We start from the raw sequence: 24234 nt of genomic DNA, 5'->3' as shown, positions 1-24234 counted from the left end.
AGTATTAAAAAATACATATATATAATATTCTGAATGTATTTATGTTGTGATTCAATGTATAGTTGAAATGTAATAAAAAGTACCTAATTGATGTAATTGTTGATTGTTTCATAGCTATAAACCTCAACAGCCTATCCATCACTAGCATCTGGACCCTATCAGACACTTAGACACCTTAGACCCTTCTCATGAACATTTCAACTTTGTTGAAAGTGCTACATGTATAAAGAAAGACAATGATGCAGTATTTTTAACCTTTGGTCATATAATGTGAGAAATGCGCTTACTTGCTACAAACAGCACATTTTGTTCAGTGTCAATGTCGTGTCAATTACATATTTGGCCTGTTTCTGTTTTCTGTTCCTATTCCCATTTCTGATTTCTCTGTGTGGATTTCAATTAAAAGATATATTTACTGAAAAGCAATAATTAATATGCAAACAAATGTGTTTAACCTTTAAAAGATTTTGGAGATTTCTTGGAGATTATATGTGGATTTTGTAATATATATAAAAAAAAAAAAATGGAGCTGGGATTTGTAGGGCTGGTTTATGCAGAAATATTGTCTGTTCATATTTAGATATTCAACATATCTGTAAAAAGGAAATAGATACTGTTTAATTATGGCAATCAGTGTTAATTCCATCAAATACAACCTGTTCAATTATTTATCGGCTGAACAGCACTGACACAATAGCAGTGATCAAGAAAACGAGATGGAAGTTAGTATATGAAAATATACACATTTGGGTGGAATAGTGTTACAGTATATCTGAGACCCACGGCTGCAAAATTGCAACCTGCACAGGTCCCAAACCAAAAAAGAATGTTAGACTACATCTCCTCAGTCCCAGATGTATCTCTTAGTAGTATTTTTTGTATGTCATCATGATTATTGTGGCATCTGTAGCCTCTGAAACATTAGAAATCTGTCCACTCGTCTGAGACAACACGAGTCCCCTACACAAGCACGTGTCGTGTCCATGCTAGACAAGTACATGACATATTTTCCCTGTCTTCTCTAATATGTGGTGACTATGTCGAAAATAAAGGATATTGAGAATCAAACATTCTGAGCCAGAAAGGTACAGCAGTTTTATAAGTGTCACAAAAAGACAACATTGGGCTTACAGAGTTTCCAAAATGAGACGTAGGGTCACATTCATATATTGATAGACGAGTTAGAGAGATTGTTTCCCTTCCAAATTCTGCAAATATGGACAACCAAACATAGCTGTGGGAGGTAGGGGTGCTGAGCAGCACCCCCTGATAAATCAGAAATTAGTGCACTAAGCCTTTATTACTCCTGTATGAGCGGACAAAAATAGTTGTCAGCAGCGCGGGTAGAACGAAATCTCTCAGCAGTAAGATAGGAGGTTATCTTTCCAAGTTAAGCTAGAAAGGACAACCAAACAAATATTAATAAAAGTACGATAGATGTTCTCAACACATAGGGAACCCGCAAAATAATTGATGCTTTCAAAAATATTAGTTTTTGATAGCATGATAGATGGATTGGTCAAGTTGACCAATGTTGCTATTTCAGACAAAATATGACTTAATTTCCGATGTAAATACCATTACACAATGCTTTTGATCCATTTTGATGTGATTTTTATAGAATTTCACCATTTTCTAATGTCAAAGCCTAATGTTGCATTTTTGATGATTCCAGACATTCTTTCTACAAACGAAATATATATATATATATATTTTTCATAATCAGAGGCCTATTACAAGTATTTCTGAAGGGTAATCATTTTTTCCCCCCTAATTTGGATCTATGCTTGGGTCTCGCAGGGTTAAAGATTTATAATACATACAGCTTTGAAAGTTCCTCATTTTCCAAAGACACAGTCAGTCAGACACAGTTGCAGTTGAATAGGACATACATACACAACACACTTCTTATTTGATCCTCCCTACTACTCTATCTGTTGGCAAAAAAGGTAAGTTATTTAATAATGTCATAATAAATGTATAGGAGTGAACACTTATTTACTGATCAAAATAGCTACAGTATTATTGATTATACTCGGTAACACTTTACATTATGGTGCCCTTATTACTCAAATATATAAATATATATTGGTAATTGATTGGAACATTTTACTGTGTGGTTATTCCTGTAAGTACACAGTGTAATAAGTATAGTAATCACTCATTGTTACACTGTGCTTGCCCTGTACTTACAGCAGTAACCCTAACCCTTACCCTAACCCTAAGTACAGGGTAAATCCAGTAACCCTAACCCTTACCCTAACCCTAAGTACAGGATAAATCTAGTGTAACAACGAGTAACTACAATACTTGTTACACTACCAGAACAATTACACAGCAATAAAGACACTGGAATGTAAAATGTAACCGTTAAAGAGGAATTTACAGTGTGTTAGCACCATCGAATCTTATTACAATCTGTGCATATACACCCTCGGGAAGAATATGATGCATTTGTTTACATTTTGTGACAAGCAAGCGTCAAGATGTTCATGTTTTCATCCATTCATAGAATGTTTGGAAATGACGTAGAGTCAGGTATTTGTAAAAATTCTATATTTATACGAGTGGGAAAGTGGGCGTGCATTTGGGCAATTAATAGACACTTCATTAAATAAAAACACTGGACACAGACCGCTGCGCCATAACCAATCAGAGCTATACGGGCGTGTGCCATTCACTTTGATATTGCACTGCACTGGACTGTGTGTTTACAGGCAGCAGCACAGCACGACTTTGGTTAGATCGTTGTTTTTTGGAAAGCAGTAGCACACAGCAGTAGTCACAAAAGAAACCTGAATGGTTTTCTGCAAATATATAAATATCACGGGAGTCTTACTTTTGGGAACTTTACAGTCCTATTGATCAATCTGCCAACAGGTACGCTCTTAGAAAACAAGGTGTTAAGTAGAACCATACAGGGTTCTTTGGTTTGTCAGTAACGGGTGCAATAAATCCAGTAGAGTTTAGAAAACACTATGTTACTTACCTTTGTGTGGCATAAAATGTATCAACCAATCAATGTACATGCAAAAACACAGAAATTACAGTTAAACAAACAATTCTGAAAATCTCCCTGCAAATAGAACATGCTGGGAAATTGTATGTATGGTTCTATGTAGAACCCTTCTTGCCTTCCAAAGAATCCTTCTTGCCTTCCAATTAATCATCAAACAACCCTTACTTTCAAAAACGGTTCCTACAATTTTATATGTTCAAGGTAGAACCCTTTGCCTTACAAAGAACCCTTGTCTTCCGAAAACGGTTCTACTGATCAAAATGGTTCTTGGTAGAACCCTATCCCTCCGCAAACAACCCTTTTGGAATCCCGGAACGTCACAGATGTTCACCCAAAGTTGCCAGGATGTTGTGTCATGGTCCCCTGGAGGTTTTGTCTAGTTCCCGGCTTGTTCCGGGGACGTCACCTGATGGTCACCCCCCTACCCCACAAAAAATGTTCTACCCATTTTCATAACCACTTCTTACTGTTGCCAAGCCCATCAAAGCCCTGATTGGTGAACCACTGATCCATTCACAGCTCTTTGTCTGTTGGCAATGTTAGGGATACTCCCACACAGTGCTTGCAGCATACAGTGTTTTCAATTTACATACATTACACACTTTGACATACATGAATACATTGTGTGTTTATTTACAGTAATTATTATTCAACCTTTCCTGATCTGAACTCACGCCCTCTTGGTTCATGGCATTCCGATCTTTCGGCAACGCCACCATGTCTGACTCAATGACTGATTTCACCTGTATTCCAACACACTTAGTACTTCAAAGTAAATCTCAGCTCTGTTAAAAATACACTGAAGAAAAACTATTATATTCATCATAGTGATTCAAGAGCAAAATTAAAACATAATAATACCAACATTAGAAAACCCCCAAATTGCTGAAATAAGTACATTAAATCAATGATGACAGAATAGTCCGATTAACTATTTTGCTAAGTTTATTTATCTAACCTTTATTTAACTAGACAAGACAGTTAAGAACAAATTGTTATTTACAATGACGGCCTACCCCGGCCAAACCCTAACCCAGATGATGCTGGGCAAATTGTGGGCTGCCCTATGGGACTCCCAATCACGGCCGGTTGTGATACCGCCTGGAATAAAACCAGGGTCTGTAGTGACGCCTCTAGCACTGAGTGCCTTAGACCGCTGCGCCACTCGGGAGCAGAGATTTATTATAGGTAATGAATATGTAGGGGACTTCTGAGCATTCTACAGACTTTGTGGGGCAGCAGAAAGATCAGCAACTGCAAATCCAGAGGTTATGAGTTCAAATCTCATGGTCCAGTTTCATTTTTTTTTTATCTGGATCAGAATGATCCGGATTCTGTAATCCGCTTTTTTGCAATCCAGGATCAGATTGACTGGCTGTTTTTGAGCTGTTTTTTCTGTGAATTTAATAGATTTAAATGTTACAATTGGGTTTTTCAAAATTGAAATGTTTTATTCTGATCCTCCAGATAGGGATCCGGATTTGGTAATTCAATCTGACCTTTAATCAGGATTAAATGTTGTTTTTGCATTTTTCAAAACTCAAAGGTGGTGATTAGGATAGTTTTGAGGCCGAAAATCAGGACTACCATGATCCCATTCTAATCCAGATTCATCAATTTGAAAAACTGGCCCCTGATGACTGGTAAAGCTAATGTCTTGAGAACATTTTACAAACGTCCTAACATGGTCCTCAATGACGTCCTGGTAACTTGCAGGGAACTCAGCAGCACAGAGGAGGTCGTTCACTACCTTTACCAAGGCAGTTTCAGTGCTATGCATAGGCCAGAAGGCCAACTGGAGGGGTTCGAAAGTTCACGAGAGGCCCTGTGTTGTTGGATTTGTGATGCTACCACCCACTCAAGCACTTTGCATTCATTAGCCTCGTACAAATCATCCTGATCTCGCGAGCTCACATTCTGTTTCGCTACACGGACCCGAATGTGAGCTCACGAGATCACAATGGTTTGTACGAGGCTATATGATTTGGGCCAATGTGTCGTATGGAGGTTACTACAGTTCCACTGTGATGCCTGGAAGTTTTGGAGTTCTAACCCCTGTTTGTTTTTTTACATTGACATCTGTCAAATCAAGTTCCATTTCCTGTTGTACACGATCAGCTCCTTTGTTGAGGGAGAGGTTGTTGTCCTGGCACCACACTGCCAGGTCTCTGATCCCCTACCTAATATGCTTTCTTGTTGTCGTTGGTGATCAGCCCCCCCCCCCCCCTGTTGTGTCGTCAGTAAACTTAATGATGGTGTTGGGGTTGTGCGCAGTCACGAGTCGTGGGGGATTAGGGAGTACAGGAGAGGACTAAGCATGCACCCTTGAGGTGCCCATGTGTTGAGGGTCAGCATGGTGGATGTGTTGTTGCCTACCCTCACCACCTAGGGGTGGCCCGTCAGGAAGTCCAGCGTCCAGTTACAGAGGGAGGTGTTCAGTTCCAGGGTCCTGAGCTTAGTGATGAGCTTGGAGGGCACTATGGTGTTGAACGCTGAGCTGTAGTCAATGAAGCGTATTCTCGCATAGGTGTTCTTCTTGTCCAGGTTGGAGAGTGCAGTGTGGAGTGCAATAGAGATTGCGTCATCTGTGGATCTGTATGCTAATTGGAGATGGTTCAGGGTGTCTGGGATGATGTTGTTGATGTGAGCCATGACCAGCCTTTCAAAGCATTTCATGGCTACAGAAATGAATGCTACAAGGCGATAGTGACTTAGACAGGTTACTTGAAGAGAGCAGGCAAGAAGAGTTTCAGGTGTCCGACCCCATAGCAACCACCTGATTCTGGCAACCTAGCTGTGGCCTGGTCACAGAGGTCACTGGGAGTTTGGGCAGACAGTTTATGACCCCCTAGTCTCTCTGGCAGCGTCAGGGGATGGGTGGAGCAAGTCTCACAGGCAGGGGGAATCCGTAACAGGTCTACCTCTATACCATGAATAAATGCCACACAGTGGATGTTGACTGTAAAAAAAGAAATCCATAATTTCACATGCAGAGGTAATACAAGCTAATAACTGTGTTATTCCCTCTGCTCCTCCCTGACAGAGACATGGCTGGCGCTTTAAGATTCCTCCTCAGTGGCTGTCTGCTGCAAGGTGGGTGGCTGTGGGAGTTGGGATCACTGGCCAAGATCAGGGGTGAAAGTAATGCGGTACGGTCCAGTATGGCGTCCAGGCAAAATAAATAGTGGAGGTACGCCGTACCGGTAGAACATGACTATCACAATAATAAATACAAAATATCATAAAAAGTAGGCTATTACACTATTATTTATCATTATCGCATGTCAGAGGCATGAAACATTTGTGAATTTACTTGAAAACGTGTGGTACAGCCTCCGCTCCAAAATGTGGTGTGGTTCGAGTGGATGAAGGTGCTCGGGTATAGCCTAGTAAAGGAGTCATTTGAATTGTTTCAGATGATGAAATCAGATGAAAACATCATGACTGGTTGTGTTTGTGACATAAATAAAGGTAATACATTTTAAAAGTTAAATGACAAATCTTTACGACTTGGCCCACAGAGATCCTATTGAATTAACATGGATTCTAGAACACATTCTATGATTAGGCCCATGTTAATGCACACATAAGAGGTCCTGTACCGGGAAGAAATTAAACCTTCTTTCCCCCCTGGCTAAGATGATATGTGCAACAGCAATGTGTGGTAATAATAATTAATTAGTTCTTGATACACACTCACACCCTAACAAATGTCCTATGTTGATCGTAAATATAAAAATTCAAGTAAAGTGTCACCCAGCTGGAAAAATGGATTTACAGAGAAAGTTGGTGCTGAAATACAGTACATCTAAAATGCAGTCTTTGTTGAATTGAATGAGTCACATCGAACTCTATAAAGACTTGTGCTGTTGTGTGTGTGTGTGTGTTTTAGGTGTTCTCTGTGCAGATTGGACAGCCTTGATGCCTCAGAGTATAAAGGCTCTGAAGGGATCATGTGTGCGCATTCCTTGCTCATTTACACTTGGTCCCTTGAAGTCAGTGGACTATAATTCCTGCCTAAAAACTCACTCATGTAATGCCATTTGGATGAGAGGTGGAACAGAGCAGACAAACGCAGTAGGCTCCAGTCCATCTGGGAACTTGAACCAGAAAGACTGCACTACAATCCTGGACAACAAGCCTCCTGGTGACACGTATTACTTCAGACTAGAATGTGGCAATTGTGTCAAGTTTAATTTTGGCACACCTGTTCAAATCAATATCGCAGGTAGCTATCCAATCAAACTGAATTATTGACCACACGTGATTCTATACACTTTACCTCGACAAAACTACATGAAATTGTATTTAACGTATTTGTATTTATAGACTTTGTTTTCACATCTTATTGAACAATTGATTGATTATCATTGACAGTGGGTGTGTTTGTTCCTTTTTGTTTCATTGAGCTAGTAACGTGTCTTTCTATTCTAGACACTCCCCCCACACCCACTCTAACCCCAGCTACAGTAGAAGTGAGGGAGGGGACCTCAGTGCGTTTGATCTGCTCTGCTGCAGCCCCATGTCCCTCACTCCCTCCAACTCTGACATGGAGCCCCAGTCTGGGTCGAAGTGAGGAGGGACTACAGGAGAATCAGGATAAAACTCAAGTCAAGACCTCTTCTCTGACCTTCACTGCTTCATACCTCCGTCATGAACAGAATATCTCCTGCACTGCTCTCTACAAACAACAAGATGGGAAGAATGTCAAGTCACCTGAAACTACTCTGACCGTTACGGTTCTATGTAAGATCATTTGGACTTTATTTCCACCTCATATGAGCACCAGTTGGTTGGTTTTATTTCAGTCAAACATGAATAACATTGTGTGCACTTTCTCTAAGTTTCTCCCAAGAACACCTCAGTGTCAGTCAGTCCCTCTGGTCCAGTGGTAGAGGGCAGCTCCATGACTCTGACCTGCAGCAGCAATGCCAACCCAGCAGTGAGCTACACCTGGTACAGAGTCAATGGAGTTCAGGTGACAACAGTGGGGTCTAGCAGAATGCTAACTATCCAGGTGTTTGCAGACAACAGTCAGTTCTACTGTGAAGCCAGAAATGACCATGGAACCCAGAACTCCTCTGTCATTCAACTAGATTTACCATGTAAGTCCTTGCAATATCTCAGTAGCAATGGGTGCAATGGTGGCACCACTAAATTCACTTGTTTCAAACATTGTCCCTGTTTTTCAGATCCTCCCATGTATACCTCAGTGTTAGTCAGTCCTTCTGGTTCAGTGGTAGAGGGCAGCTCTGTGACTCTGACCTGCAGCAGCAATGCCAACCCAGCAGTGAAGACCTACACCTGGTACAGAGTCAATGGAGTTCAGGTGACATCAATAGGAGATGGAGAGAAACATCAGACCCAGGTGTACACAGATCAAAGAAAGTTCTACTGTGAGGCCAGAAATGTCCATGGAAGACAGAACTCATCAGTCTTTGAACTGGATGTAATGTGTAAGTATACAATGAAACTATGGATGGGCACGAGTATTTGAGTACTCGGGTACTCGATTCAAGGTTTGTATTTGTTAACTATAATCAAATGCAAGTACTCAAAGTGTACAAATGCAACTATTTAGCTGGTTAAATTGATAAGCACTGACTTTTCAACTCTAAGATGTATTTGATGTTTAGAGAATACAGTATGTCAAATGCAGTGAAAATATGTTCCGTTTGTTTTTCAGTTGTGTAAAGAATAACCAGCACAACCAGTACAACTCACATTTATTTTTATGAGAGTACTGAGTACTGATATATATATAGTACTGAGAGTACTGATATTCTTTCAAATGCCCATCCATATTAAATACAACTATTGAAGATTTCTTTGCAATCACTTTGTACAGTTGAAGTCGGAAGTTTACATACACCTCAGCCAAATAGATTTAAACTCAGTATTTCACATTTCCTGACATTTAATCCTAGTAAAAATTCCCAGTCTTAGGTCAGTTAGGATCACCACTTTATTTTAAGAATGTGAAATGTCAGAATAATAGTAGAGAGCATGATTTATTTCAGCATTTAATGCTTTCATCACATTCCCAGTGGGTCAGAATGTGAAATGTCAGAATAATACACTCATTTAGCATTTGGATACATCGCCTTTCAATTGTTTAACTTGGGTCAAACGTTTCGGGCAGCCTTCCACAACCTTCCCACAATAAGTTGGGTGAATTTTGGCCCATTCCTCCTGACAGAACTAGTGTAACTGAGTCGGGTTTGTAGGCCTCCTTGCTTGCACACGCTTTTTCAGTTCTGCCCACAAATTTTCTATAGGATTCAGGTCAGGGCTTTGTGATGGCCACTCGAATACCTTGACTTTGTTGTCTTTAAGCCATTTTAAGCCAAGTATGCTTAGGGTCATTGTCCATTTGGAAGACCCATTTGCGACCAAGCTTTAACTTCCTGACGGATGTCTTGAGATGTTGCTTCAATATATCCACATAATGTTCCTGCCTCATGATGCCATCTATTTTGTGAAGTGCACCAGTCCCTCCTGCAGCAAAGCACCCCCACAACATGATGCTGCCACCCTGTGCTTCACGGTTGGGATGGTGTACTTCGGCTTGCACGCCACCCCCTTTTTCCTCCAAACATAACGATGATCATTATGTCCAAAAAGTTATATTTTTGGTTCTTCAGACCAGAGGACATTTCTCCAAAAGTGATGATCTTTGTCCCCATGTGCAGTTGCAAACCGTAGTCTGTCTTTTTTATGGCGGTTTTGGAGCATAACCTTTCAGGTTATGTCGATATAGGACTCGTTTTACTGTGGATATAGATACTTTTGTACCTGTTTCCTCCAGCATCTTCACATGGTCCTTTGCAGTTGTTTTGGGATTGATTTGCACTTTTCTCACCAAAGTACGTTCATCTCTAGGAGACAGAACGCGTCTCCTTCCTGAGCGGTATGACGGCTGCGTGGTCCCATGGTGTTTATCCTTGCATATTATTGTTTGGACAGATGAACGTGGTACCTTCAGGCATTTGGAAATTGCTCCCAAGGATCAACCAGACTTGTGGAGGTCTACAATTTGTAGATTTTCAAATGCCCATCCATATTAAATACAACTATTGAAGATTTCTTTGCAATCACTTTGTACAGTTGAAGTCGGAAGTTTACATACACCTCAGCCAAATTGATTTGCACTTTTCTCACCAAAGTACATTCATCTCTAGGAGACAGAACGCGTCTCCTTCCTGAGCGGTATGATGGCTGCGTGGTCCCATGGTGTTTATCCTTGCATACTATTGTTTGGACAGATGAACGTGGTACCTTCAGGCATTTGGAAATTGCTCCCAAGGATCAACCAGACTTGTGGAGGTCTACAATTTGTTTTCTGAGGTCTTGGCTGATTTCTTTGGTTTTCCCATGATGTCAAGCAAAGAGGCACTGAGATTGAAGGTAGGCCTTGAAATACACCCACAGGTACACCTCCAAATGACTCAAATGAATCATTGACTCAATTGACTCAATTAGCCTATCAGAATCTTCTAAAGCCATGACATCATTTTATGGAACTTTCCAAGCTGTTTATTAAAGGCACAGTCAACTTAGTGTATGTAAACTTCTGACCCACTGGAATTGTGATACAGTGAATTATAAGTTAAATAATCTGTTTGTAAACAATTGTTGGACAATAAATTTGTAGAGTGGTTGAAAAACGAGTTTTAATGACTCCAACTGTATATATATATATACATATTAGTATTCTTTTTCTTTAGACTCCCCAAAGAACACCTCAGTGTCAGTCAGTCCCTCTGGTTCAGTGGTAGAGGGCAGCTCTGTGACTCTGACCTGCAGCAGCAATGCCAACCCAGCAGTGAAGACCTACACCTGGTACACAATCAGGGGAGGTCGGGGGACACCAGTGAAGAATATGCCAGAGCTAACTGTCCAGGTGTTGACAGATAACAGCATGTTCTACTGTGAGGCCAAAAATGACCATGGAATCCAGAAATCATCTGCCTTTCAACTAGATATGATGTGTAAGTACACATAAATGTGTATAATATTTTTGCGCTATACACACAACAATAATCGTTCTATATAGTGCCAAATAAGAGTTATTTGGCTTGTAACCATACCGGATCCTTTTTTGGTGATATATATATACACACAAATATAAGCTTCTATAAATAACCATGCTCATAAGGTTCTAAATGGAACCTCTGTGGTGATACAAATAATAATTTCCTAAGGTTCTATAAAGAATGTTAAATAAAAGGTTCTGAAGAGCACCAAAACAGGGTTCCGCTATGGTAACAACCCTTTTGGGGGCTATATAGTACCCTTTATTCATGTTTTTTTTAATATAGAATCTTTATGGACAATAGTTTTATAAAGATACTTCCTCGGTCTCAAAGGTTCTTTGTAGATATTTTTGAAGAACCATACAGGGTTCATTATTTTGTTTAACTATAATACATTGTTAAAGGTCCAATGCAGCCATTTTTACCTAAATATCATAACATTTCTGAGTAGAAATTAAGTACCTAACTGGGATTGTTTTAAATTCTAATTTGTCAAAAAGAAACAAAAATATCTTCTTAGCAGAACAATTTCTGTCACCAGGCAGGCCAAAATTCCATCCCACCAAAACAGGCGGAAATTTCAGACCATCTTTTCAAACAGCTGTTATGTTAAAAGGGCGTTATCATAAGTTTTCATCATAAGAATTGTTCTCAGTCGAGTGAAGGCCATACGGGAGTATTTCACAAGACACTGTGACTGACCATAGTCATAATGATGATGAAATAGCATAACACAAAAAGATAAGATAAACTGGAATGACACTCTCACTCATGGTTGCACAAGAAGAGCTGTGAGCAAACCACATCCCAAAATATTTGAATGAGGCACCGCCCCTTACATTTAAATTATCACTAAGAGAGGAAATAACTATTTTCGGACTTGCAAAGAATCAATGAAGAGCTCAAAGGCTTCTTTGGGCCATCACCCTTCCAAAATAACCCTGGAGGAACCCTATTTTCTAAGTGTGTCGCCAGTATCATAACACACACTATGTTTACTTTTTTCTTTCAGTAGCTGTTGTTTCTTTCCCACAGACCCTCCCAAGAACACCTCAGTGTCAGTCAGTCCCTCTGGTTCAGTGTTAGAGGGCAGCTTTGTGACTCTGACCTGCAACAGTGACGCCAACCCAGCAGTGAGCTACACCTGGTACAGAGTCAATGGAGTTCAGGTGACATCAATAGGACATGGAGACAACCATCAGACCCAGGTGTACACAGATCACAGACAGTTTTACTGTGGTGCCACAAATGACCATGGCTCTAAGAACTCATCCGTCATTGAACTGGATGTATTGTGTAAGTATAATTCTGGAACTATTGTTTGTACTCAATTTTACTTGTGAGGATAGCACCAAGTTTTACAACTCTTTTTCCCCCCAGCCTTTTTACTGTTTTTACACCTGTCTCTTCAGACCCTCCCAAGAACACCTCAGTGTCAGTCAGTCCCTCTGGTTCAGTGGTAGAGGGCAGCTCTGTGACTCTGACCTGCAGCAGCAATGCCAACCCAGCAGTGAAGACCTACACCTGGTACAGAGTCAATGGAGGCCCAGAGACACAAATTGCTAATGAAAAAAAGTTAAAAACGGAAGCATCTATAGACAACCACCAGTTCTACTGTGAGGCCAGAAATGACCATGGGACAAAGAACTCATCAATCATTCTACTGAATGTGATATGTAAGTACAACATTAAAACATACTTTAACCTCAAGTAATAACTTATTAAACATAAAAAAACAGGTAGAACATTTTAATTGCATATTTGTTGTTGTTTTTCAGACCCACCAAAGAACACCTCAGTGTCAGTCAGTCCCTCTAGTTCAGTAATAGAGGGCAGCTCTGTGACTCTGACCTGCAGCAGCAATGCCAACCCACCAGTGGGGAGCTACACCTGGTACAGAGTCAATCGAGAACAGGTCACAGAAGTGGGATCTAGCAGAATGCTAACTATCAAGGTACCAGCAGACAACAGCCAGTTCTATTGTGAGACCAGAAATCGTCTTGGATACCAGAACTCATCTGTCACTCAACTAGATGGGATGTGTAAGTTCAAAATAAAAACAAATGTACCCAATATTTTAGCACTATGGCTAGTGTCATAACACACTCTAAACTACCTGTTTCCGTACAATATGCTTCTTCACTTCTTCAGATCCTCCCAAGAACACCTCCTTGTCTGTCAGTCCCTCTGGTTCAGTGGTAGAGGGCAGCTCTGTGACTCTGACCTGCAGCAGCAATGCCAACCCAGCAGTAAAGACCTACACCTGGTACAGAGTCAATGGGAATGAGGGAGTCATTGTAGGATCTGGACAGAGCTTCACCTTCAATAAGATTGCTATCAATGATAGTGGGCGGTACTATTGCGAAGCAGAGAATAAGCATGGGGTGGACAACTCAACAACTACTAACATAGATGTGACATGTAAGTTGTTACACTTCCAAGTCCTGTGAACATACTTTAAAGTGGCAGTGCAGTCAAAAACGTGATTTTTTTTTTTTTTTTTCAAGCAATGAGGTCATACTAACACTCAGAAATTGTGGAAACGATGCCCTTTTTGTGTAAGTGCTTAAAAAAAAAATGCCTGGAATTTCAGCCAATTCAGGTGGGATGGAGTTTTTGGCCGACAGCATGTCATCACAATCTGATTTAATTATTCTGACCAATGACCAGTCATCTTTTATTTGTATACAGTATGTATCCTCCTACTTTAAAGTGGTAATGGGGTAGGATCTAGAGAGTCTGGACCAGTGGTTCCCAAACTTTTTCACTCAGGCCCCCTTTCAGCATTGGGAAATATCTCTCCCCCCGCGCGCACACAAAACGTCTGTTTCTATGGGCACAAGCACTGTTCATGACACAAACTGTTCACACCCCTCTTGTTGATGGAGAGAGAATTTAGCAGGTTTAAAGCATATTTCCTGCAATTCTACACATTCTGTCATTGAGTGCAGAGAACATTTTGCAGTTTTAAAGCAACGTTTCTTGCAAGTCTATACATTTTGCCATGCCTAATGTGTATTCATGTGATATTTGAGCGTCACAAACATTACAACAAAATCTATGAGCTAAAAAACCTAGCTAAAAAAAACAGAAGCTGACATGGGCTATTTGATTTGGGCATTTCTGACAAGTTACAAATAGCTCTCCAAAGAATGAAATGACTGACATGACAAGAAGAAAACTGATGGTTCACTACCAAATTACAAAAATGCACCTTGTGCATTCTATTATTACAACTTCCAAGTGTAAGTTGAAAGTCGGACTGAGTTCCTTTAAACGCGTTCCATGACTTATTAAACATTATACAATGGATGGGTCTAATCCTGAATGCTGATTGGTTAAAACCACATTCCAGCCGGTGTCTATTCCACAAGTTACCACCCTAAATCTATTACATTAAAATGCCTATTTACTCTGTTCCATCTGACTGCACAATCCACTGTCTCATCAGCTCAGCCAGGCACTTTATAAACTTGATCTTCACTATAAAAAGCATATTGACATTCTCTCACATTTCTTTTAGACTAACATTTAGTTTTCAACAGAGGACATTTGTATAAACCTTGCTGTCCGTCTCTCTGACATTTGCATTGAAACATTGTTTCAATATTAAAATTAGATCTCCAGATGTCCCATAGTAATGAACGTGTCGGGATGAGACAGGCAGGCAGGCAGCTTTTCTCAGCCAGTCAAAATCATGAATAACATCATTTTTATGGATATATACAAAGAACTATCAATAGAAAACATGTAAAACAAAACAATGTGTAATTACGTTGCTGTCTTTCCAGATTCCGTTTAATAGGATTGTGTTAGCTGTGTTGCTGGCTAGCTCCTCTGAACAAGTGTCCTGACGAGAGACCACATTTTCATTGCCAGGCGAAGTCACGCCTCATTAGCTCATTGTTATGGATGTGTCCAAATGATGTCACTAGAAAACAGCTTAAACAAATGCAAATGCGGCTACTTTGCTGTTATGCTGGTTACACTGTTTGACGTGACTTGTCATTGAGCCGTATTTGGCTAGCTAGCAAGCAAGGGATAAGAACGTTGCCAGCCAATTATGGCAATGGAACATTTAGAATCAACGACTGGGTCGCATTCATAGATACAGAACAAAAAGACTAAACGACTGGGTTGCGTCTCTGGCAACCGAACCGATAGAACGAACAATCAGCCGGCTTGGATAGCAACCCTAGGTTTGTGTTGGGACTATGTCTTGTGGAAGGAAGAAATAGCATTAATAAATTCATCAAAATAATGTTTTTAATTAAAATATGTAAATCATTATTTGAATATGTTGGTGTCCCATTGTATAAAAGTGATAATGCCCTCGAATGCTGGTGTTTGGAGGATATATTGGTACAGTTTGCCTGCCTTCAACTTCGTCTCGGCCATAACAACACCGTGCCAATATATCCTCCAAATACCGGCTTCTCTGGCATTATCACTTAATCGAACAACAGATATATGTCACGATCGTCGTCAAGGAAATGACCGGACCAAGGTGCAGCGTGGTAAGCGTACATTCTTTTATTTTTGAATGTCGCCAACAAAAACAATAAACAACAAAACGAACATGAAGCTCTGTAAGGCTATACATGCCACTAACAAAGACAACAACCCACAAATGAGAAAAGGAAAAAAGGCTGCCTAAGTCTGATTCCAAATCAGAGACAACGATAGACAGCTGTCCCTGATTGAGAATCATACCCGGCCAAAAACAAAGAACCAGAAAGCATAGACTTTCCCCCCCGAGTCACACCCTGACCAAACAAACATAGAGAATAAAAGGATCTCTACGGTCAGGGCGTGACAGTACCCCCCCCCAAAGGTGCGGACTCCGGCCGCAAACCTGACACTATAGGGGAGGGTCCAGGTGGGCATCTATCTTGGTGGCGGCTCCGGTGCGGGACACAGACCCCGTTCCACCTCTGGCTCCCCCCACTTTGGTGGCGCCTCTGGTGCGGGGACCCTCGTCGCCGACCCCGGACTGGGGACCCTCACGGCAGGCCCCGGACTTGGGACCCTCGCCGCAGGCCCCGGACTGGGGACCCTCTCCGCAGGCCCCGGACTGGGGACCCTCGCTGCAGGCCCCGGACTGGGAACCCTCGCTGCAGGCCCCGGACTGGGGACCCTCTCTGCAGGCCCCGGACAGGCCCGTGAAGCAGGCACAGGACTCACCAGGCTGGGGAGACCTACTGGAGGCCTGGTTCTTGGAGCAGGCACAGGACTCACCAGGCTAGGGGGACATATTGGAGGCCTGGTTCTTGGAGCAGGCACAGGTCGAACCGGACTGTGGGGGAGCACTGGAGATCTGGTGCTTAAAACTGGCACCACTCGTCCTGGCTGAATGCCCACTTTGGCCCGGCACGTGCGGAGCGCAGGCACAGGACACACTGGGCTGTGACAGCGCACCGGGGACACAGTGCGCAGAGCCGGCGCAGGATGCCCTGGGCCGAAGAGGCGCACCGGAGACCAGGAGCGCTGTGCTGGCACAATCCGTCCTGGCTGGATGCCCACTCTAGCATGACACATGCAGAGAGCTGGCTCAGAGCGCACCGGGCTGTGAATGCGCACTGGAGACACCGTGCGCTTCACCGCATAACACGGTGCCTGACCAGTACCACGCTCCCTACCGTGAGCTAGCTCCGCCAACCTCCCTGTTTTTGGGGGGGAGTGGCCTCCCGGTCTTCCTTGCCAGCCGTGACCCTGTGTAATGCTGGGCCCCTTTACTAGCTGCTTCCGCCTTCCTCGCTGCGTCCACCTGCTTCCACGGCAGGCGATCCTTTCCGGCCAGGATCTCCTCCCACGTCCAGGATCCCTTTCCTTCCAGAATGTCTTCCCATGTCCAGTCTGTCTGCTCCTCCCGGCCACGCCGCTTGGTCCGTTGTGGTGGGACAAAACAAACATAGCGAATAAAAGGAACACTGGGTCAGGGCGTGACAATATAACATTTCACTGCATAATTTGTTTTGTTTTTCAGATCCTCCAAAAAACAGCTCAGTATCAGTCAGTCCCTCTAGTTCAGTAATAGAGGGCAGCTCTGTGACTCTGACCTGCAGCAGCAATGCCAACCCACCAGTGGGGAGCTACACCTGGTACAGAGTCAATCGAGAACAGGTCACAGAAGTGGGATCTAGCAGAATGCTAACTATCAAGGTACCAGCAGACAACAGCCAGTTCTATTGTGAGACCAGAAATCGTCTTGGATACCAGAACTCATCTGTCACTCAACTAGATGGGATGTGTAAGTGCAAAATAAAAACAAATGTACCCAATATTTTAGCACTATGGCTAGTGTCATAACACACTCTAAACTACCTGTTTCCGTACAATATGCTTCTTCACTTCTTCAGATCCTCCCAAGAACACCTCCTTGTCTGTCAGTCCCTCTGGTTCAGTGGTAGAGGGCAGCTCTGTGACTCTGACCTGCAGCAGCAATGCCAACCCAGCAGTGAAGACCTACACCTGGTACAGAGTCAATGGGAATGAGGGAGTCATTGTAGGATCTGGACAGAGCTTCACCTTCAATAAGATTGCTATCAATGATAGTGGGCGGTACTATTGCGAAGCAGAGAATAAGCATGGGGTGGACAACTCAACAACTACTAACATAGATGTGACATGTAAGTTGTTACACTTCCAAGTCCTGTGAACATACTTTAAAGGGGCTGTGCAGTCAAAAACATGTTCTGTAAAAAAAAATATATATTTTATAAATATATATATATATTTTCCCGCACTCGGGTTAAAATAACACTCTGAAATTGTGAAAATGATGCCCATTTAGTGTAAGAGCAAAAATATATAAATATACACTACCATTCAAAAGTTTAGGGCCACTTGGAAATGTCCTTGTTTTTGGGAGAAAAGTTACTTTTTTGTCCATTAAAATAACATCAAATTGATCAGAAATAGTGTAGACATTGTTAATGTTGTAAATGACTATTGTAGCTGGAAACAGCTGATTTGAAAAAATGAAATATCTACATAGGCGTACAGAGGTTCATTATCAGCAACCATCACTCCTGTGTTCCAATGGCACATTGTGTTAGCTAATCCAAGTTTATCATTTTAAAATGCTAATTGATCATTAGAAAACCCTTTTGCAATCATGTTAGCACAGCTGAAAACAAGGACATTTCTAAGTGACCCCAAACTTTTGAACGGTAGTGTATATGTTTTGCATTTCAGCATGTTCAGGTGGGATGGAGCTTTTGGCCCACAGCATGACATCACAATCTGATTTGATTATTCTCACCAATGACTAGTCATCTTTTATTTGCATGTGTATCCTCCTACTTTTAAGTCTTGACCAGGGGTTCGCAAACTTTTTCACTCAGGAGAACGCTACCTGCCCGAATACATAGTGCTAAATGTAAAGTTTGGTGGAGGGGAAATAATGCTCTGGGGCAGTTTTTCATGGTTCGGGCTACGCCCCTTAGTTCCAGTGAATGAAAATCTTAACACTACAGCATAAAATGACATTCTAGACGATTCTGGGCTTCCAACTTTGTGGAAACAGTTTGGGGAAGGCCCTTTCCTGTTTCATCATGACAATGCCCTGTGCACAAAGCGAGGTCTATACAGAAATGGTTTGTCGTAATAGGTGTGGAAGAACTTGACTGGCCTGCACATAGCTTTCATACCTCAACCCCATCGAACACCTTTGGGATCAATTGGAATGCCGACTGCGAGCCAGGCCTAATTGCCCAACAGCAGTGCCCCACCTCACTAATGCGCTTGTGGCTGAATAGAAGGAAGTCCCCGCAGCAATGTTCCAACATCTAGTGGAACGCCTTCGCAGAGAGAGTGAAGACTGTTAAAGCTGCAAGGGGGGACGAACTCCATATTGCCCATGATTTTGGAATGAGATGTTCGAGGAGCAGGTGTCCACTTGAGCCAGCTGGTTCAAGTGGGGACTCTTCCAGCTGAGGAATAAGTTTCACACATACCGATGTGCTAAATTCACACCTCAAAATTACTCAACAGCAACCCCAGCTTTGAGCTGAGCTCAACTGTAGATCTGAGTCACTAGAAACTACTGTAATGGACGTCACACTGCTTGCTTAGCGAGTAATGTTTCCATCTGATTCAGCTCACACCGAGCCTGATCTCAATACAGTTTTCTGTTCCCAAAACTAGAATCGGTTATGAACAGAGTGCAGTAAGTTTTGTAGATGTGACCCCTGGTCAAAGTTTCTAAAAGTTGTGTTGTTTACAAGGACGGCAATGGCAAATTGAGTTATTAAACACGCACACTTCACAGCGAAAGCATTCCCTAACGGAAATATGAAAATACATGCTAGAACCCGTCAATAGGATCTCGCTAGCTCTTGCTTGGCTCTGCCCACCTCCTTGCTCTTTCTTCCCACTATGCTTAATTTTCTCCCATTGAAAACGATACAGATGAACTACGTCGGGTTAGTAATAAATATATATTTTTGAACTGTCTTCCTCCTCTGTTGTCTGTAGTTGCTCCAAAGATCCTGCCCTCCTCTCGCTGCATCAGAACTGCTGATCAGATCAACTGTACCTGTGAGAGTCATGGGAACCCCTCTCCCGAAGTGGAGTGGCGATTGGTTGGACACCCTGTCAATCACTTTACTAACACTGTCATCAGAGAGCCAATGGGCAGTACAGGCCTGAGAAGCTCCCTCACCACCCACCAATCACAGGAGGAGGACACACACACTCTGGTCTGCCTCAGCACCAACTCTGTAGGATCTTCCAGCCTTCAGTTCTGTACTCAATGCCTGGGGTATCACCAGGGGCTGGGCAAAAGCACTGAAGTTCTTGAGGGTAAGTGCTTTATGTTATCAAATGCCATACACATACTTTGTGCAGCATTTGGTGTTTTTCTGCAGTAAAAGCGACTTGGATCTGGTCAAAACATAATTGTACAGTATAGGTACTTTGAAATACACAAACCAGTCATCATCATTCATAAGGGGGTTGGACACCATAACTGACTGCAATAATGATCTTGATAACCTTGATAAAAACTTTTGTAAGTCTATCGATTAAAGCTTTTTCTGTTCTCCCCTAGGTCAAGTTTCCTTGCCAATCTTCATCACTGCAATATTTGTTTCGGCATTAATGACAGCACTGATATGTGCTTTACTGTATCTCCGAAGGTAAGGTCATCACTCTTTTAATGTTCTGGAAACACTGCACATATTTGTGTCTTTATACTTTTTGTGCTTTACATTAACTTAGTTCCTGATTCTGAAGTGTACACTTATTAATAGCTATCTGATTTGACCAGTTTCTTGTATGATGATTTCACAGGGTTAGGGATCCTTGTTTTAAGGTACTCAGAGGTCATTACAAATATTACGACAGTGATGTGAGGATGAACCTAGTTCCGACCAGTGGTGAGAGGACACAGGTAAGCATCATCAGATTCATCCTGGAAATATGTTGATAATGAAATTACAAAAAAAAATCTGTTAAATGCCCATGAATGTATGTTATTGCAGGATCCTCCTGCGCCAGAAGAAGATATATATGCCAACAGCATGATACCGAGTCAGGCCAGGAGACAGGGACGCAAACAAAACCTAGAGGCCCCCAATCCGGGTCCTAAACCCCTGCCTTCCTCCAAAGCCATCTCTGAGACAGACCGAACCAGCCTGCAAAGTCCTATCGCTGATACTGCTATAGATCCAGGAGAAGGCACTGCAAAGAAGGAGGGGGATGATGTGTTTTATTCCAGTGTGATTTGGAAGAAGAAGAAGTGGATGAAGAAGAAGAATGAGGGGTCCGTGGACGGGGCAAGGGAGGCGTCTAGCGGTTCCTACCTGGAGGAAGAAAGGTGTGTGCTGGGAAATGTAGGCAGACACAGAATAAGTAAGGTACTGGAGATGGATCACCTGCAGTTTCTCTAGTTTTTCATGAATATAATGTAGGTCTATTGTACTTTCACAAAGATATTTTGCTCTTAATGAAAATATAACGCTGTTCTTTTCACCACAAAACAAATAAAAACATGAAATGTCCACCTTATTGTTCTTTATTGTAGCCTAATGTAATTGTTCACAGCATTATGATGACCTACGTTCTGTATAACCTTTAATGTTTTCAAGGTATTTAAAAACTCTTAAACTTACTCTAATATCATTGAATGCACCAATAGTATTTAACAAAAAAACAAAAAAAACTAAGGTATGTTTGAAAGCTAACAATAGAACAAACTCTTGGCCAATTGGAAAGTAGGCTCAGACAGACTCCGTGAGTTTCCTGTTTGAAAAGAACAAAGGGGAGGCTGATGTAGTGGGTTTCGCTTTGTGAGAGAAACAGAGGGCCAAGACAGACGCTCACCACCTCCTCTGAAGGTAAGGCATGATGTTAATCTCTAGTTTTAAGGGGATTTGTGACAACATTTCAATGACATGTTTATAATGTTGTTTTGTAGCCTCCAGGTACACTGTGATGATTTCCAGTAACCTCTTCCCACAGGACCTAACACATAATATATAGTGTTCTAGTTATTATTCACCGGGGGCGATGTCCAGAGCAACATACAGCAGTGAATGCATACATTTGTATAATTTTCTCATATTGGTCACCCGTGGGAATCAAACCCACAACCCTGATTTTGTAAGCATCACACTCTACCAACTGAGCCACATGGCACCTGGTATTAAGTATTTATTAGGATCCCCATAAGGCAGCAGCTACTCTTCCTGAGGTAGAAACAGGAACAAAAGAATTACACTCACTGGAGTATCTGACATAGGCTTTGAAAAAGCTTCACCTTGCCATTATCATTCGCCTGGTGATTTGATAAAACGTGCACCCCCCCCCCCCCCCCCCCTAATGTATGTGTCACTGGTTTGCCTGGGGGTGGGGTCCCTGGGCAAGTAAAGGTTGAAGAGCCCTGCTCCATGTAGTCAAGTGTTAGAGCTGCAGTATAGTGAGATGTTTTCATGAGAAAATATACAAAAACATGAAATATTCTGAATGTATTTATTTTGCGATTCAATCCATATTAAATTCAATCCATATTAAAACAGAACTGAAATAAAAGTACTTAATTGACGTAAAGGTAAATTCCCCAAATATTTTGCTTGTCAGCAATCTGTATTTCTGTATTTTGAAAGTTGCATATCTTGAAAACTTGACTGCTGACAAGCAAAACATTATGTCAAGTATGTCAACAATGGGCTAATGAAACAAATAACAAAATATAGTTTTCCTTTAATTAACTGATTGGGTGATTGATTGTTTGTTTTATAGCTATAAACCTCAGCATCCTATCCATCACATGACATCGGGACCTTAATAGACTATAGACACCACAGACTGTAATGGACATCCTTAGATTCCTCACAGGTACATTATACACATCTTTTAAATTACTTTTGTTTGCATGGCCTGACTTTAGTCTTTTGTTTGCATTATCTGACTTCAGTTTTCTAGCTTTAAGTCGTTAAATGTCACTATATGTTAAATACTGTATGTAAATGCTAAATGCTACTTATTTTGCTTTGGACCAGCTGGTGCTACAGAAACTGATGAAGCTTTTATAATGGAACCCAATTATTTGGTCACTCTGATTATTGTGAAAGTGCTACATGTATAAAGAAAGACAAGGACAGAACCACATGCAGTATAACCTCTGGGCACAGAATGTTTGAGATGTGCTGACTGGCTACATACAGCTAATTTGATTTAGATGCAGTTTCATTTCAGTAGTTACATTTGGCCTGCAATGAAACACTTTCTGTTGCACTGGGAAAGACAGTTCATTCAGAAAGTATCAGAGCCCTTCCCCTTTTTGTTACGTTACAGCCTTATTCTAAAATAATGTTTCTTTTCTCATCAATCAACACACAATACCCCATAATGACAAAGCGAAAACAGGTTTTTAGACATTTTTGCAAATGTATTAAAAATAAAAAACAGAAATACTTTATTTACATAAGTATTCAGACCCTTTCCTATGGGACGTGAAATTGAGCTCAGGTGCATTCTGTTTCCATTGATCATCCTTGAGATATTTCTACAACTAGATTGGCGTCCACCTGTGGTAAATTCAATTGATTGGACATGATTTGGAAAGGCACACCTGTCTGTATGAGGTCCCACAGTTGACAGTGCATGTCAGAGCAAAAACCAAGTCATGAGGTTAAGGGAATTGTCCGTAGAGCTCCGAGACAGGATTGTGTCGAGGCACAGATCTGGGAAAGGGTACCAAAAATGTCTGCAGCGTTGAAGGTCCCCTAGAACACAATGGCTTCCATCATTCTTAAATGGAAAAAGTTTGAAACCACCAAGACGCTTCCTAGAGCTGGCCGACTGGCCAAACTGAGCAATCGGAGAAGGGCCTTGGTCAGGGAGGTGACGATGGTCACTCTGACAGAGTTACAGAGTTCCTCTCTGTAGATGGGCGAACCTTCCAGAAGGACAACCATCTCTGCAGCACTCCAACAATCAGGCCTTTATGGTAGAGTGGCCAGATGGATGCCACTCCTCAGTAAAAGCACATGATAGCCCGCTTGGAGTTTGCCAAATGGCACCTAAAGGACTCTCAGACCATGAGAAACAAGATACTCTGGTCTGATTAAACCAAGATTGAACTCTTTGGCCTGAATGCAAAGCTTCACATCTGGAGGAAAACAGGCACCATCCCTACGATGAAGCATGGTGGTGGCAGCATCATGCTATGGGGATGTTTTTCAGCGGCAGTGACTGGGAGACTAGTCAGGATCGAGGGAAAGATGAACAGAGAGATCCTTGATGAAAACCTGCTCAGGACCTCAGACAGGTGCAAAGGTTCACCTTCCAACAGGACAACGACCCTAAGCACACAGCCAAGAGTGGCCCAGCCAGAGCACAGACTAGAACACAGCTGCTCAGCAACACTCCCTATCCAACCTGACAGCGCTTCAGAGAATCTGCAGAGAAGAATGGGAGAAACTCCCCAAAAACAGGTGTGCCAAGCTTGTAGCCTCAGGATGTAATCACTGCCACAGGTGCTTTTCTTAACCTTTATTTAACAAGGCAAGTCAGTTAAGAACAAATTCTTATTTTCAATGATGGTCTAAGAACAGTGGGTCAACTGCCTTGTTCAGGAGAAGAACAACAGATTTTTACCTTGTCAGCTCAGGGATTCGATCTTGCAACAATCTAACCACTCTAACCACAAGTCCAACACTCTAACCACTTAGC

General features: G+C 41.9%; 1 protein-coding gene across 1 annotated transcript; it reads left to right on the top strand.

The window, feature by feature from the left end:
• The first annotated feature begins 1862 nt into the window (after positions 1-1862).
• Positions 1863-21059, top strand: LOC129857408 (sialoadhesin-like). The gene is made up of 17 exons (XM_055925629.1): positions 1863-1949; positions 6063-6112; positions 6912-7247; positions 7454-7765; positions 7864-8124; positions 8212-8475; positions 10747-11010; positions 12091-12351; positions 12468-12731; positions 12834-13097; positions 13207-13476; positions 17042-17305; positions 17415-17684; positions 19534-19860; positions 20108-20195; positions 20350-20449; positions 20541-21059. The coding sequence occupies exons 2-17, from the start codon at positions 6067-6069 to the stop codon at positions 20946-20948; spliced, it is 3999 nt and encodes a 1332-aa protein (XP_055781604.1). The 5' UTR covers positions 1863-1949; positions 6063-6066; the 3' UTR covers positions 20949-21059.
• Positions 21060-24234: the final 3175 nt, after the last annotated feature.

This window comes from Salvelinus fontinalis, chromosome 6 (genome assembly GCF_029448725.1).
Source record: "Salvelinus fontinalis isolate EN_2023a chromosome 6, ASM2944872v1, whole genome shotgun sequence".
Classification (NCBI taxonomy): Eukaryota; Metazoa; Chordata; class Actinopteri; order Salmoniformes; family Salmonidae; genus Salvelinus; species Salvelinus fontinalis.
This window is presented reverse-complemented; position numbering and strand designations above follow the sequence as displayed.

Excerpts from the sequence above, each read along its gene's own strand:
- LOC129857408 (XM_055925629.1), top strand. The coding sequence starts at position 6,067 with ATGGCTGGCGCTTTAAGATTCCTCCTCAGTGGCTGTCTGCTGCAAG. Across the intron at positions 6,113-6,911 it reads CAGTGGCTGTCTGCTGCAAG|GTGTTCTCTGTGCAGATTGG; the intron begins GTGGGTGGCTGT and ends TGTGTGTTTTAG. Across the intron at positions 17,685-19,533 it reads TACTAACATAGATGTGACAT|TTGCTCCAAAGATCCTGCCC; the intron begins GTAAGTTGTTAC and ends TGTTGTCTGTAG.